This window comes from Marmota monax, unplaced genomic scaffold (assembly GCF_021218885.2).
Source record: "Marmota monax isolate L192 unplaced genomic scaffold, Marmota_monax_Labrador192_F-V1.1 WCK01_AAM20220418_F8-fsc00002, whole genome shotgun sequence".
Taxonomy (NCBI): domain Eukaryota; kingdom Metazoa; phylum Chordata; class Mammalia; order Rodentia; family Sciuridae; genus Marmota; species Marmota monax.
The window spans coordinates 31,987,345-32,005,507 of NW_026693571.1; the positions used below are offsets into that span (position 1 = coordinate 31,987,345).

An 18,163-nucleotide genomic window follows, 5' to 3' on the forward strand; every position below is an offset into this window, starting at 1 on the left:
ACATGGTTTTGTAATTCTCATTGCAACTAATCTTTAAAAAAAAACACCACTTGTCAAATTTTGAAGTAGAATATTAAAGAATATTCACAATTATTGTTGGAAAAAAAAACTGTTGAGGGCTGGGGCCGTAGTTCAGCGGTAGAGTTCAATCCTCACCACCACATAAAAATAAGGAAATAAAATAAAGGCATGCTGTCCACCTACACTACAAAAAAAAAAAAGGAAAAAAAAAACTGTTGAAATACTCTTCCCTTTTCCAACTACCCCATGTGAGGCCAGATTTTCTTCATATGCCTCACATACTTCAATCAGTAAGTAGAACACATCACGATAGACTGAACACAGAGGTAGGTGTGGGAATCCAGCTGTCTTCCATTAGACCAAGTATTTAAAATATTTACAAGAAGTACAAAACACTACCACTCTTCTTATAATTTTTTTGTTTTATGAAATAATAATTTTTTCCTTAAAAGAACTCTTATGTTAATGTAAACTGGCCTTATTACTCTTTTTAAATTAATGAATAAATGCACACTTAAAATTTTCTTGTTTTAAATTTCTAATGTGGTAAACAATGATTAGATAATTTATATATAAGCAAAAGCTTGTTGGAGCCCTCAAAAAGTTTTGAGAGTATAAAGTAGTCCTGAGACTGAAAAGTTTGAGAACTGCTGCAACTAGAAAACAATCAATCTCTTAGTTCCCTGAATGAACCCACTGTCATCAACTGTCCTTAGATGCCCATTTCAGAGGAATCCTTTGATTGACAATTTAATCCACTTGCAGAAAGGTTAGCTGCTCTTCTGGCCTCACTAACGTCAGTATGTGCCAAATGTTAGACAAAGTTTCATACCAAAGAGAAATAACTGAAGCTACCAAGTGCTCATCAGAAATGCCCATTGTTAAAGGCACCAATATCATCAAAAATATCAAGAATCCAAGTAATCTCAACATCCCAGGTGGCTGGGGGCGTGCTTATTTAATAAATTAACGAATGCCAAAGTAATATTTTTTCCAAATCTTTCCCTCCGTATTCCAAAGTTTCTGATGATTCTCACAGCTTTTTAAAATTTTTTTCACATTTTTGATTCTCACAGCTTTTTAAATTTTTTTTTTTAATTTTAAAATTTTTTCACAAAGAAAGGGACAGAAAGTAAAAGTACAGTGATAATTTGCACAAAGGAGAAGTTACATATTGAGATTTTAACTATATTTTCACTCCCCAACACCTTCTATATTGTACTAAAACCACATGTGATGTATGACCATTACTGTCCCTCATAGGCATCTGAATATTTTCTTTTTCATCCTTAAGCCATTCCCATCTGAACTACTCTACCACTTATCTGAATTACTCCATCACTTACCATATCAGCAATTCATATTACAGATTTTGCCCACTCTCATGCCTCATTATTTCTCCTCTAGCCCCATTATTCCATTATTTACTATGCCCAACTACTGCTTATCTTCCATTTAAAACAGAGAAAGGAAGATTTAAAGGGGATAGAGGTGGGGAAACTGCTCTAATACAAACTGTTATTCATTAAGGGTTCCCAGTCAATAGATTTTAAGTTATATTTCCAAAATGCTTTCAAAGTTTTTTTAGCCTATGTGTAATTTTATCAATCACAAAGAATGCTAGATACATCAGTAAAATGGGTATGTTCAAGTCACTCAAAAGTTTATTATTGATATACTTAATATCACCACCTGTTCGCATAAAAAACACTAAATTTAATGTTTGGGGTTTTTTACCAAAAACAGAAAAACCACTGAGATATAGATTTTAAATAGACGAATTGTATAATATGCAACTGATCTTTTTTAAAAAAAACTATTATTTTAAAAAATACTAAGCTATAGAGTGGTAGTTATATGGATGTTTATAGTTATGAAAGCACACTAAATTATACACTTAAGATCTGTGTGTTATCTTCTGTGTAAACTTTATGTCAACTTAAAAATATAACACAAAGTGAGACGAAAAAAATACTAAGTTAGAGGTTTGTTCCTGATTAGACAAAAATTTAAAAAGGTATTATTGAGATATAACAGGAATGACTATACCTTTTAGAATAAGAGGGAAATTTTACACAAATAAATAAGCAGATTATTTAGTAGGACTTTTAAAATTATGTTAATATAATTAAGATACTTCTTTAATCACTCAACATTCCAAAAAATAGATAATTTATTATAATATTAATTGTAAAAAAAGATCAATTCAGTACTGTTATAAAATAGGTCTGAATATCAAAGTAGATTTTTCCAAAGAGACTTTTTTTTTAAATCAGCATGTAACTCTAGAAAAATCTCATGACAAGAAAAAAATAAGAAAGAAATCACATGATAAGAAATGAAACCGTAAAAGATGAAAAGGATCTTTGCTTTTGCAACTAAAAGCTAAATTTTAGCCAAGTATACTTAAAACATGCGTAAGCACAGAGCTACCCATGTTCACAATGAGAGGCAGCACAAAGTGTCAGTGATCTTTTTGACAAATAAATTGCTTGAAATATTGCATGACTTGCTACACAACACCCTTATTACTTTCCATTTCCAAGTGCAACCAAAAGATAGGTCCAATTATGACATCAATACAAGCTTTCTTTCAAAAGGGAATGAAAGAACAGTAAATCCCAGTGGACACCGTAGTTCTGTAGCAGAGATGATGTAATCTATAAAAATAGACATCCTCCAACAGAAGCTGAAACTTGGGTAAACAGCACACTGCATACTATTCTCAACTGCCTTGCATGAATTTGCAATGCATGCTGTTAATAGCGTGAGAGAAATCATTTTATGTTTTAAATTATTTCCTGATTTACATTTCAATGTCTAGCCATGCTCCATTGTGTAATTTCCCAATCCATATAAATTAAATCAATATAAATACCTGATTATAACTGCATGACAGAGAAACAGTCCTCCCAAAGCAAGGAGGTTGAGACCACTGCAGCAGCTGTAACATGCTGCATTTTGCCAGAATTGCAGCACACATGGCACAGTACTGTTACATTCACCTATTGTTCACAGACCTTTCCATAGGGAGTTTTCTACAGGATTTTAAAACGCAACATGATCCAGGTGAAGAAAAGCCAGCAAACCTGCTGATAATGAGCATGAAAAGCAAAGGATATTTCTGCTTCCTCTAAGATGCTCTAATGCAAATATAAAACATCAGTAATATGTACATAATACATAATAAATAGTATCTAGCAAAATTTATGGGGTTTTAAAAATATATATACTCTAACACTCTCTCCATACCCCATTTTATCCCATTCTTAATTACCTAATTAAGTTTTTACGTTTCTATTGAGCTTTCCTAGATAAAGAACAATAGGTTTCAAATTCATCTACTGGTATTGGTATATGGTATATGGTTAAAATCATTAAACATTACTGAAACTGAAATAACTGGTCACAGAATAGATCACCAGGAAGTAATGAATTAGAAATTTTTAACAGTTTTATTTTTGAAGAATAATTATTTTCACTTTCTTTCCCCTAAATACCACTTAAACTCCCCTACTCTGAATTCTTACTCCAATGGCCATGTTCTAGCCACCATTTCTATTCCCATTACTTAAGAAGGTCTTCAGTATCACCTTGTCATCCTGACCCACCAAGATCTATTCCATCTTGAAATCAAGTAAGTTTACCAAAATATTGATCTCAACATGCCATACCTATGATTTAGGCACTCTGGCATTCTTAGTCCTCATGAAAATGTTCGACTTTCAACAGAGCTGCCAAAAATCATTTTATCATGCAACATCTACATCTCTGAACAAATGGGATTCTTTCTGTGCAGAATACTTTTCCTTCAGCTAAGACATTAAAGATCATTCAAGCAGCCGGTAAACACACACCTGTAAACTCAGCAACTTGGGAGGCTGAGGCCGAAGGATCAAGTTCAAAGCCAGTCTCAGCAACTTAGTGAGGCCCTAAGCAACTTAGTGAGGCCCTGTCTCAAAATAAAACATAAATAGGGCTGGAGATGGGCTCAGTGGTTAAGCATCCCTAGGTTCAATCCCTGGTACAAAAAAAAAAAAAAAAAAAAGTCATTCAGGAAGCCATTACTGATTTCTCAAGGTGTCCCATATATGTACCTCCCTATACTTAAAAGATCTTCCCTATAATTTTATTTATATGGAGTCCATGTTGTTCTATAAGGTCAGTGAGGGCAGAAGCTTGTCAGTCTTATTAACCTTTGTATCACTACAATCTGGCACAGACCTGAAAAATGGTGGGTACACAATATATATTTGTTAAATAAGTAAAAATATATAAATTAAAATATTAAGCTTTTCCTACATAATATAAGAAAAATGGAACAAATTTTCTAAAAATCCCCAGTTCACAGAGAGACATAATGACACCATTAAAGACAAATACTTTAGGTTCAATTAAGGAAGCAAATGCTTGATGAATTTAAATTTTAGAAGAATGAAAATATTAAAATCACTAAGACATTTCCCTATACTTAAAGAATTTCTTGTGTACATAAAAACATACGGTTAAATATCACATGAATAAATTATAGTCAGGTGAGAAATGAACTGAGGTAATATATGAAATATTCTAGGAAATTTATTAGATATATAAATCATTGCTATATTACTCAAAACACATCTTCTTACTACTAAGTAGCAAATAGTTAATTAAACTAAGGAGATTTCAAAAAGTTCAGTAACAGGGCTGGGGTTGTAGCTCAGAGATAGAATGGTTCCCTAGCATGTACAAGGCAAGACTGAGTTCAACCCTTAGTACCACACACACACACCAAAAAAAAAAAAAAATTTAAATATAGCCAACTATATATTAAGTGACAAAACAAAGCCATGACATAAGTGAATATGCTGCCTATTTCTAATTTAAGAACAAAAGCTCAAGCCAAATAGTCTAATGTCAAATAAATACACATAAACACAGAAATTAAATGCTCTAGGTTTTTTTTCATTTATTTTATATATAAACAATTTCTTAAATTAACCAAACCTACCAAAAAATCTTTAACTGAAGAAACCAACTTAAATTTATCTAGAAAAACAAAAACCATAAAAAAGTGATATGTTTAAGAAAACGGGATACATGTTTACCTTGATTTAAATATTATACAATAAATATATACACTGAAATATCACATGCTATCCCATAAATATGTACTTTTTTGTTTTTATGTAGTTTAAAAAATAAGTTTAAATTTTAAAATGTAGAAAAGCTAAAAGAAGGGGCTGGGGCTCAGCAGTAGAACACTCGCCTAGCACGTGAAAGGTGCTGGGTCCAATCCTCTGCACCACATAAAAATAAAAAAAAATATTAAAAAAAAAGAAAAGCTAAAAGAAAAAACTACTCCAGAGATACATAAGGTATACCCTAGGATTGGTTATTTTTATGTAGCCATTATAAGAAATAGGACTTGTCTTATATTACTATGAAGAGTGATCTTATAAAACCGAGACTGATTTTCAAAAGCCTCAAATGTGAATTGTTCTTATCACACTGGTACCACATTTTATAGTGTATCACTACTGATAATAAAAATATTACCATAATATATTATATTGTATTCAATTTACATTATATTAATTTATATGATATTTTCTTTTACTTTTATCTACCCAACCAAGAACTTGTACCCTACCTAGCCTTCTGAAAAATTCAATACATATTTATTAAAAAGTTGTCTGAAGTATTTTTCCTATATTGGAAAAGGAGCCTAATAAAGCAGTGTGGGTGATAACTTTTTACATGACAAATGGGTTTTCATTATTTCAAAAATTTTGCACTGAACATATTTGGGGGAACAGTAGGAAGTGGGTGGAGTTTGATCAGTGTGGAGAGCGTTTAGCTTTCCAACCAGACCAGGAAGTCTAGAAATTTTTGATATGTCAGTTGGAACACACAACCTCCACAGCCCAGGAACATTTTCTTCAATCTTCAGTCTAATATCTCTCTGTACAATTTTTGCAATTTCCAATCCAGGAAGGGAAAGAACTGTTTTTTCATTATATAAAAGGAAGAATAAAGCCAGGCATGGTGGCGCACACCTGTAATACCAGCAGCTTGGGAGGCTGAGGTAGGAGGATCAAGAGTTCAAAGCCAGCCTCAGCAGAAGTGAGGCACTAAGCAATTCGGTGAGACCCTGTCTCTAAATAAAATACAAAAAAAATAGGATTGGGAATGTGACTCAGTGGTTGAGTGCCCAAGTTCAATCCCCGGTGCCCCCGGTACCCCATACTCCCCCCAAAAAAGGAAGAATAAAAGGCAACAGAAGTGGTACATACCAGGTTCCCACATCACTCCAGTGAGGTAATGTTAAAAGGGTCTTTCCTCCCCTTTGGTTCTAATACCTCTCCTCCCCATTTTTATAAGGGAACTCAAATTTCCCTTCACACACAAACCTCTAAAGTAAATTACCCACAAACACAGAGAAGAAGGCCTAAAATTATAGATAAAATAAACAAAACTTTTCCCCCTACCCTACTCTGAACATTAATAGAAGATAAACCATTGCCTGTCCAAGTCCCAAGTCAGTCCTTTTAGAGACTGATCCCAAATCTTCCGCCCCTGCTAGGTACCTTATCTATTTACCTGTCTCTATAATCGACTCACTATAAGACTGAAAATTCATGATACAGCCAATTTTTTGGCCATTTTAAATATAGTCATTGCCTCCACTAATCAAAATATAATAAACGCTTAAAAAGTCATCTCTAATCTTCCCATCTCACTGCATTTAAAATGTTTATTCTCTCTGCAAACGTCACATAATTGCCTTGAAAAAGTCCTGAAAACATTCCATAATAACTACATGAGTATTCATGTTTTTGAAAAAAAATCATTATGATCTTCATCTTCCTTCAACTATTGCTACATATCTAATTTTAAAAACAGTATACAAGTATATATCATAGTGCATTAAATTCAAGTTTTATATCAGAATTAGACTGTATCTTTCATGCCAAAATACAGGATCAATTATAGAATGAATTATCTTTTAAAATATTAATTTATATATTTTAAGACTTATTCTTTCTAAATGAAAGCTTAAAACACTGATCAATTAAAAATTATATATAATTTAGAAATTATACAATTATCAGATTTTAAAACTGTATCAAAAAATTTTAGGTTTGCTACATCATTTAAAAATTAGAAGTGCTTCTAAAAAAACAATTTAGCAATCATGCCACCGGTAGAATGTTAACATGTAATCTCTGTAAAACATAAAGAAGTTGCCTCATTTTAAGTTGAAAAACTACACAAACAATTCATGCTTTTAAGCAAGGTTACCATATTAATAGTCAAACATACTATATTAATGATAGCCTTCCTTGTTGCAAACTAAATTATTCATGATTCTGTCTCCGTACACTAAAACACAATGAAAAAAAAAAAATGTTTCTCGTTACATAACCAACTACTTTCCACAGATAAATCAGTTTTTCTTCCTTAACTCCAAATTCCCTGATAACCTCAAATTTGACCCCAAATTTAGAAAGACTAACACTGAAAAGCAGAGATTAGTAATGTATTGGCATGAAAGAAATGAGCAAGAATATTATTACAGGCCTCTTGATTGTAATGTGAAATGAAAAGCATGACATCAGGTTAAAAGCAAAGTACAAATAAGAAAATACAGGAAGTTTGAAATACTTGTTTCCTTTTTGACTAAGAATTTTTTCTGTGTGAGCAAAATTTTGCCAAGTGAGCTCCCAAAATGCTCTCACATTGGGATTCTTGAACTTTAAAGTTTTCATCTATAAGTATTAAAAATGCAAACTGCTAATAAATTTTATATAAGTTTTCACTGAAATAGCCCAAAATTCCATTATGTCTCTGTGTCTTTTTCTCTTTTCTTTATTTGTAAAGCGAATTAGTAAAAAACAGTGCTCCATTCATTCTTAAAAATAAGTAGGCTGCACTTGTATTCTTTCTCAAAGAAAGTAGACAATTCATCCTCGATCAGTACAAATTAAAGAACCGATGCTATCACCTAATCACTGATCATTACAAAGTTTCAAGAGATTTTACTAAATCGGGGCAAAAAAAAAAGGACAAGACCAAGCAAAGACATCAATATTATAAACTCATTAGTTACAATGCAAATTTACAAATAAGATTAGTGTTAGAAGATCACACACATATTACAATACCTGAGATTTAGTGCATTCCTTTGAGCCAAAATGAAATGAGTGCCATAGAGGAGGAAAGGAAAAGATGAACATTATCAGACATGCTATATTACATCTGCCAAAATGAAGATAATGTTAAAATCAGGTTAAGAATGACCATATAGAATTGGCTGTGTATAATGCTCCCTACGATTTTTAGCCATGCACTTGAAATGCACTTGCAATCACTTCATGTCACCTGTGAAGTATACTCATGCAATTCTTTTAAAAGAACTTTCCACCCTTAGTCTCACCCTATTAACCATTTACTTTCAAAGAAATATTTGTTGAGAATAAGAAAATTAGACCAACAAATAATAATAATATTCACTTAATTTTTTTACCATGGGGTGTCAAATACGCAAAACAAAATTTTGCTGTTTTCTATAATAAAATTAGGTATTTAGGTTAAATAATAAGGAACATCCAAATAAAATTAAGACGTAATTTATACCTCCAAAAGATGATCCAATGCTATATTGTTCCCAACTTAACTCATTTAGTAAAATTAATACCAACATATCACATATTAGTAAACTGGCATATGATCAATTAGTAATCAAATTAAATTTTTCATCCTAGTATTCAGTTATCCCTAAAAGTATCTGTAATATACTGCTAAAAATCAATTAAAAGATGTTGCAGCAATATAAAAAGCTATATATTTTTAAAAATAAAGCAAGAAGGGGGAGTCCTATAGGAAAAATAAATGAAGCATTCATTACTTCCACAACAGGGGGAAAAAATGGGGTGGAAGGGAGAAACAGTTATAAAATAACCCTCTCAACTTAAGTGTGACAAATATGACCATAAAATTAAACTTTAACACTGAATTTTAAGTAATCCACACTCCCTATGACACTCTCAGTTTAGAAATAAATTTGGAAAAACAATTCTAAAACCAGAATTATATTAACAATATAGTAGTAGGCTAAAATATTACGATCTATATTGTACTATTAATATGTACAGCTATTCTTAATAAATATTTCCTTTTTTCATGATGCTAAATCAACACTAAAAATATTACCTTCTTTTATTAACAATGGCAACAAAAAACCTTTTATAGTTTTTTTTTCTTTTTAATATCAAAGTCCCTCCAACAGACCAACAAAGCTGTCTTTGTGATGAGCAAAAAGCAACCCTGTCCAAATGAACTCAATGAAATGATTCAACTATGAAATTCATGTTTAATTAAAATAGTGCATGGGCAGCAGAAGGAATAGGCAAGTTGCTGGTGGTCAAAATAACATTAAATATTGAAATACAACATTTAAATAATATTTCTCTAAGAAATAGAATATATGGAGCATAGGAATTAAATATACTACTTATACTACTTAACATTACTAAAATTTGAGAAATAATTTAAGTCTATGTACATTATTTCACGCATTTTGTATTTGCACTTAGTTGTAGAAAGAGAAAATCAACTGAGAAATAGAAAGTAGTCATCATTTACCTTTTTTTCATGTATTTATTTTTAATTAATTTCCTATATAATAATCACTTGTATGGCAGCATTACATGCACAGATAAACTATCTTCTGCCTGATTTTTACATATCCAATAAATCAAGCTATTTTGTTTTTGAAAAACCAAAGATGAGAAAAATAAGGCTCTAAACTGACTTTATAGAGATCTTGTACAAAGCACTCATTATCCATGCATGTCTTGGTTCCCTCAAACATTAAAAACAACTTATTTATCAAATTTTATGAAATAATTGACAATCAAATGGGTTATAGTATTTAAGAGGATCTTTAAACCTATTGGAAATATTTCAGAGCATGTTCACATTAAGATTTTAAAAATCATCATTTCATGGGCTGGGATAACTGTAGCTCAGTGGCAGAGCACTTGCCTTGCATACGTGAGACACAGGGTTCAATCCTCAGCACCACTTAAAAATAAATAAACAAGTAAAATAAAGGTATGCTGTCCATCTACAACTACAAAAAAGTAAAAAAAGAAAAGAAAAAAAATCATCATTTCAAATTATTCTTATCTTTGTCCATTTATTAAAAAGAATCTCAGATAATTTTCTTACAATAGTGTGAAAAGCTATGAAAATTAATGTTATTTTTACATATCTACTTTTTAAATAAAATTAAAAACAGTAGGATATCAGTCATAGGAGGGGGGTGTGCACAAGAGAAAGCTAAAATTTTGGATTAAGGTAAGACATTTTAAAATATACCAATTACAACTGTATATGTGTATCACAAAACTGATCTTCAGAGAACATTTTAAGAAATAGAAGAGCTAAACAGTGTCATTTGACATCTTATTTCCACACTTCTCTTAAATCTATTCATATCATGTGTGTTTCCAGAAAAATTTGCATTTTGGATGGTAAGTATATTATAGAAAAGAATTATCCATCAAAAATGGAAAATTTTAAATGTCATTTAACAAAACTCCCAGTAAAAAACCCTAAAGATAAATAAAAATATTACACTTGTATAACTTACCGTATGATAGCCTCTTGGCAAAGGTGGTTTGCCCACAGGGTAAGGATCCACAGTGTCAATAATTGTTTGTCTTTCACCTTTCTGGTTGATTTTTCTAAATCTTCTTCGAGACTGTCTATGGGAGGCTTGACGCTGAAAATATTCTTCATTTTCATCCATATAGTCCACCTGAAATAAAACCCCCAAGATACTTCATGTCTCCCAACATGACATTCCATATTAGTATTAGAGACAAAAATAAAAATAAAAATTTTTTTGAAACTTACAGAAAGTCTACATTCATTCATTTTGCAAAGGCATTTGTAGACAAACTACCTAGACAAATTTTAAGTATGTTTGAACTTCTCTGAAACTAATCGGTTCTGAGTAACTTTGCTTTTATGAAGAGGCATTTTCAGTTCCACTGAAGACAATATGGGTAACTCTTGAATTTCCTGTAGTTTCAAAGGGAAGGATATTTTCAGTAATCTTGGTACTGACTTATTAGTGAAAGATCTCACCGGATACATTACCACACATTATGAAAGCAACTACTTGCATTGTCTTCACTAAAGCACACAAAAAAATCTGATGTATTTGAGTAAATCTGTAAAAACCCCAAATCCCAAGTGACTCGACCATGGCTGCTAGTAGAATGGCTTCAGTAGATTAAGGGTTTCAATTCCTACTTTTATTGCATGGCTTCCCTTTTTTTGTTATAAATAGTGTTGCTTTAAAAAAATCCTCATTTTAAACATTTTAGAAACTTTGATGAATAGATTAATAGTGAACAAAAGTTACAATAGGTCATTCTTCATCGTAGCTATACACTGAAAATGTGATTGCTCACATAAAAGACAGGTTTAGACTCCAAGACTGTTCCTACAGTGGCAAACTCAGTAGTTTGTATAATATAGGCAAGGATTAAATACTCAAGGAATTTCAAAGACCAAAAATTTTTCAGAAAAATTCCAAACTAACATTCATGGAGAACAAAGTCTCAAGGAAATATCTAGAATGCTTTATAAGAACCAATGTTGGAAAGTCCTATTTATCTGCCCACATTTTCCCCAATCCTAAATCTTTACTCATTGCCATCGCATTTTCTCACTTAAGAGTAAATTTCATGAAATTTCACCCAAAGTTTTCACTAGCTTCAGCAAGGAATTTCTTATTTCTGATGGGCCTTCTCTCCTACAGTATAGGGAGGAACCTCAAATCTCTGAAAAATAGATCCAGATTTGTCTACCAAATGCTTTATCAAATATGAATTTAAAAGCTTCCATCATCATTTTCACTAAGCCACCACTTATTTTACAAGGTTTTCCTTCCCAGATAGAATTCTGGATGGGGCAGTGGAGATATCAATGTCAACTGAATATTGGGGCTGGGAGACCCCATCCTTTCCCATTTCATTTTTATTAATTGATTTTTTAAGAGTATATACTATCCTATCTTAAAACCATTTTTATATAGTAAGGAAGAAGTAGAACATGCTTTTTTAAACTTTACTAAAAATAATTACATTGCCAATGCCTAATTTAACATTGTGTATAATCTAATTTTTTAATTCCATAATTGAGAGATAAAGATGTCAACAGAGTGTTAATTAGCACAGTAGTTCCTAGCTATCTTTCAATTACATAAAGGAATTCAAATGATTTCCTTATGTTCAATTGTTTTTTGAATACATATCACTGTGATCCATTTAAAGTAATTCATTCATTGCAATCAATGTTCAGTGAGCTAAATAATACAATTCAAAGATTCTCCCCAAATTTCAATTAAGTGATATTATCACAGATTGACCTGTAAAGTTCAAGTATCAATCATTTAGGTACATGTCCCTTTCAACTTTCAATTTTTTACATTTAATTGAATCTTGTAAATAATTATAATATTATGATTATGAACTCAAATTCACATAAAAGATGTAAAGTACATCCTAGGATATTAAAATACAATACAATATTATTATAACTAGTTTATGAAAGTACCTTTACTACATAAAAATTTGGGGAGGTAAATACACAGAAATAATCTTACCACGATCATTTCAGAAGGCTCTAAAACAATGCATTCACAGCCACGCCTGAAGCTTCCTGCAGAACGCTTGCCAAAACTAGAAAGGGGGAAAAAAATCAGTTAGGGAAAACCTCAGAGATTTAAGAAATACAAGTTGTGAATTTAAGTCAATTATCCAAATAAATAAAAGTTGAAATGTTTTTCAAATTACAAAAACTACACACAGTAGAAAGAGAACTATCTTATTGTTAATACAGAAACACAAGGAAGTGTTCCAATTCTTAAGTTTCAGTCATGTACTTTTCTGGAAAATTCCAAGGTAATGCTTTCAAATTAATAATGTAAGTAAAGAAGAATTGATATGAATGTGTTTTATGTTAGGTTTCTTCAAATCATTCTCAGTTGGGTGAAGTTTTAGAAAACTCCCTTAGGGATGGGAAATACCTCAAAGACAAATTACTAAAATGCCCAGGAAACATATAAAATCCAAGAAATTCTCTTCTATAACTTGCTCAAGTTAAACATTTCTTTCACCTAAAAAGTGTATTTTTCTAAATTTTCAAATCAACTTTTCCTTAACTTTTTAAGGAAAAAATACTCAATACTGCTTTTTGTTAACTAGAAAGCAATTTAATTGAATGTGAACTCAAGACACAGGACCTCCACGCACGACATAAGCATATGCAAACTAGAATCAAGAACAGAACCTGGTGCAGCTATGTAGTCCTGACTTCCTTTCTCCATTAATGAACCACTTATCCCTCACTCATACACTACTCAAAAAATTCTTCTTTCCCTCCAGGAAAAAAGAGATGACAGGTTTTTGTTTTGTTTTCTTTTAACATCAACGAAAATAATTGAGTTGCTAAGATCTGATTTAACATTTATGTATACATTTTAGTAATCATTTTCAATGAACTTAAAAAAAAGTGAGAGAAAGTTTTTCCAAAGGACTCTTTTTATTAAGCAATTTTTCTAATTAATTAGGCATTGTGAGTGACTTCTGTGGAAATTCTTGTTTTTTCTGTATCAAGGAGATACACAACACTTCATGTATTAAAAGCCAGATAATGATGAAAAAAGTCAGAAAGAGGAAAAAACAGAAAAAGCCAACATTCTCATTCCATCATTTATGATCTAGCAAACCACCTGGTAACTTTGTATACTAAATTTTATTCATTTATAAAATTATCAGACTAGGTGATCGATTACTTCCTTTCCTACTCAAAAAATTACTTCTATGAGAAATCAAAGCCAGAATCAAGAGTAACACATTTGAAAAATCCTTTGAAAAATATTCATATATACATTTACAAATTTATACTCTCACAAACATACGCACTAAAGTAGAAAAACTCCACCAAGAAAAATATAATAAACCTATTTTCTTGATCACATTGCTTCTTGTACAATTAAAAGGGTCCAAATTTTAATTTTTTTTTTTAGTGAGTTAAATGCAATCTAAAATTCCATAGTTCTTCAATACACATAAAAACCTGTTTCTGGATTTTAAGTCTACCTAGCTGCAATTTAATTTTTTATAATATGGTTTATAATTTATTGATATACTACAAATTTTAAAATAATCTCAAAGTTTTAGTAAAATATACAACAGATTTCAGGCTCTCATGCCTTCAATTCTGTTAAATGACTAGGTAACATATAATTTTAAAGTTTATTACTAAATAAAATCATATTAAAACCTAAAAACACATTACTGGGGCTAAAAGTATGGTATTGCTCAGTGGAAGAGCACATAGTTAACGGTAGAATACAGAAAATATGAGGTCCTAGGTTTGATTCCTAGCACCAAAAAAAAAATAAATAAACAAGTAAATAAGTAGATATAAAAAATGCATGACTGTGAGATAGTACTTTCTGTCCTATTTTTTATTATAGGCCTATACTATTTTATAAACATGATTGAATGATTATCATTTTAAAAATCTAATGTAGTAAAAAAGTCAAATGTTTGTAATGCATATAATGACCCTATAATACTTGATAAAGAATAAAAACATGAAAGAACTTGTTTACAAATTTTGGCAACAAAACCGTGATAATACTCACAGAAGTAAACTATATGGCAGTCCTTTATTTTATGCCTAATTATTGTACCAACTCCCTACTTCAGAAACGAGGCTGTAAATCCTCTTTAACAATTAGCCATTAGCTCAAAAGAACTTTATGACTAGGAAGTCATGGCTCAGGTTGCATTAACACTATTACTTCAAGGATGAAAAGTTTATATTCTCTAAAATGTGCTATAAAAAATTATTCCAGTGGGACCTTTTGGGCAATAGAACCTGACAAACTCTTTGCAACTATGAAAGATTCAAGGTCTACAGACACACACAAAAATGTGAACAAGAGAAACTGTAGATTCCATCAGATTAATTTCTTGAATATGCTGAATGGAAAAGGCAAATGTACCAGGACAGCTCTAGCAAGCCAAAATCTATTCTTCCAAACACAACCAGGAACCCAGAAGGAGGCTGCAGCCATGAAAGAGCCAAGGTGTAAGTCATAAATGCATAGCCATCCCTGAACCGAAGACAGAGCCTCTGACTTCTCTTAGCTTACAGACCAGGAGCCAATGTGGAAAGGGATTGACTATGCAAGGAAATTCACTGAATCCAAAGAACACTTTTGATTCTTTGAAACAATAAGCACATAAACAAAAGTAACTAAACATAATTATTTGCTAAGTTTAAAAAAAAATTTTGGGCAAATTCTATACAAATACACCAACAAATCCATTCCTGGAAAATAGGTAGAGTCTCTAAAGGCATTGCCACAGTAAGTTGCTTATACAATAAAATGATAAAGACAAGCCTCAATATGACAAACAAAGATGGAATCAAAACCAAAAACTATTACACATATCCTTGTAAAAAACCATTTAAGATTATGATAGGGTATTGCCCTAGAAAAGTTCCCAAAGGGAAAATAAAAGATTAAGGAAATCCATGGGGCCTTCTGGAAGACCAGAGATAACTAAATTAGAATAACATTTCACCCATTTTATTAACAGCAACTCAAAGTTGGTATCATTTAAATTTCTAAAATGATGATTTAATAAAATTTAGAAATTATACAATTAAAGAATGTCTTATTAAATTAAAAGTACAACTACAAATGTACTTTTTGCTTTGGTGTTTTAAGAAAAATCAAAAATTGGTAAGAATTATTCCAAAGCATGTAACTAAATTCTGTTCTAAATGGGATCATTTTCTGTTCCTTTTTGCCACTATCAGAAGTAGACAATCCTATCAACTGCAGCATTCTTTTTTGTTATTAAACCTTATAATAAAGCGATCTATATAATAAACACAATCCCTATCAAAATGCCCATACTTTTTTTTTTTTTTAACTTTTTTTACACAAGTAGAAAAGCTGGGTCCTCAAGTTCATATGGAATTCCATGGGGCACTAATAAGCCAAAACAATCTTGAAAAAGAACAACATCAAAGGACTCACTTCTAGATTTCAAAACTTATTACAAAGCTACAGCAATCAAAGCAATGTGGTTCTGGCATAAGGGTAGACACTTAGGCCAAAAGAATAGAACTGCAGTCCAGAAATAAACTCATGTATCTACAGCCAATTATTACTGACAAGTCTACCCAATGGGGAAGAACAGTCTTTTCAACAGATGGTACAGAGATGCCTGGATTTCTACAAGAGAAAGCATGAAGTTGAACCCCTCCCTCATACCATACATGAAAATTAACTCAAAGGAATCAATGGCCTAAATAAAAGCACCAAAACCATAAAACTAAAAAAATATATGAATAAATCTTCAAGCCCTTGGATTTTTTTTAAATATTAATTTCTTTTAGTTGTACACAATACCTTTGTTTTTGTTTATTTTATTTTTATGTGGTGCTGAGGATGGAACCCAGAAGGCCTTGGATTTGACAATGAATTCTTAGATGTACAGCAAAAACATAAAGAGCAAAAGAAAAAAAAAAAACCCTGACACTTTGGATTGCATCAAAAGAAAAAAAAAAAAGAAAAGAAAGAAAAAAAACCTCTGTGCACCAAAGGACATTATCAAGAAACTGACAACCTACAGAACAGGAGAAAATATCTGCAAATCATATATCTGGTAAGGACTTAATCTCTAGAATACTTGGTAATTCCTAAATAGAACAACAAAAAGACAATCCAACTTAAAAGTGGCAAAGGAGGCTGGGAATGTAGTTCAATAATAGAACACATGCCTAACATGTGTAAGATCCTGGGCTCAGCCTCCAGCAATACACATATACACACACACACGCACATGCACATGCACACGCACATGTGTGAAGAAGGCAAAGGATTTAAACAGATACTTTGCCAAAGAAGATACACAAGTGGCAAAGCACATGTAGAGCTGCTCCTTAGTTATTAGGGTAACACAACTCAAAAGCAAAAATAATCCCATCTCACACATGAAACTAAGAATGAGAAACTAGAATGGTTATAATTCATAAAGAAAGAACAAGGGTGGGGGGTGGGGAGGGAGAGAAAGAAAAAAGATAGGAAATTTTGAACTTGCACTTTGCCGATGGACATGCAAAACAGCACATAGCCACCATGGAAAACAGTCTGGCACATCCTCAGCAAGCTAAACATAGAACTGTCATATGACCCAGCAATTCTTCTCCCAGATAAATATACAAAAGAACTGAAAACATGGACTCAAACACACATGTACACCACAACATTATTCACAAAAATCCTGGTACATAGAAACAACCCAAGCATCTAACAAATGAATGCATAAGCCAAGTGTGATATATACACAGTGGATTATTATTCAGCCTTAAAAAGGAATGGAAAACTGACAAATGCAACAACATGGATGAACCTTGAAAACATTACACTAAGGCCAACCAGCCAATCACAAAAGTACCATGTGATTCCAGTTACATAAAATATGTAGAAAGAAAATAGATGAAAAGTTATCAAAGATTGGGGGTTGGGGGAAACGCTTCAAGGTTAGAGCTTCTGTTTAGAGTTACTAAAAAAGTTCAGGAAGCAGGTATCTATCGTTGCTGGGTTCACACAGTGTGAGTGTAATTGATGCCAATGAATCATAGACTACATGTAATTGTACATTTTTAAAGGTTAAAGTAATACATTTTATGTTTCATATATTTTGCCACAATAAAAATAAATAAATCTTATTAGAGAAACTGTCAAAAGGATATTTGTTTTAGTGGCTTTGGATTTCTTAGCAAGACTTCAGGACTTGAGTATGAAAAAGTAGGACAAAAAGGTTGGCAATATGAACAAATAACAAACCTTAAGGACTAAGGAAGAGTTAAGCTTGGTAAACTATACCACTAATAAACCCCGAAACAATCTCATTTCTATGGTCATTTAGCAATGAAGTGATAGAGCTTGTGGGGGAAAGAGCAGCAAGAGATAAAAAATATCACAAGTATTTTAAATGAGTGTTCAGAAAAGTCAAGTATACCTACATTTGTCTTTCACCCAGAATTTACC

At 31.7% G+C, this 18,163-nt stretch overlaps 1 protein-coding gene across 9 annotated transcripts in view; it reads right to left on the reverse strand.

The window, feature by feature from the left end:
- Rapgef2 (Rap guanine nucleotide exchange factor 2) overlaps window positions 1-18,163 on the reverse strand; it is a 261,682-nt gene that overhangs the window by 104,209 nt on the left and 139,310 nt on the right. For 6 of the 9 annotated variants that reach the window (XM_046458878.2, XM_046458874.2, XM_046458876.2 and 3 more), the window contains 3 exons: window positions 12,686-12,761; window positions 10,661-10,828; window positions 8,169-8,186 (listed from right to left, as the gene is read on the reverse strand). In XM_046458878.2, the coding sequence (XP_046314834.1) occupies window positions 8,169-8,186; window positions 10,661-10,828; window positions 12,686-12,761 (262 nt within the window). Of the gene's footprint in view, window positions 1-8,168; window positions 8,187-10,660; window positions 10,829-10,926; window positions 11,989-12,685; window positions 12,762-18,163 lie in introns of those variants that run through there. The other 3 variants (XM_046458877.2, XM_046458873.2, XM_046458880.2) reach the window with 2 other exon arrangements.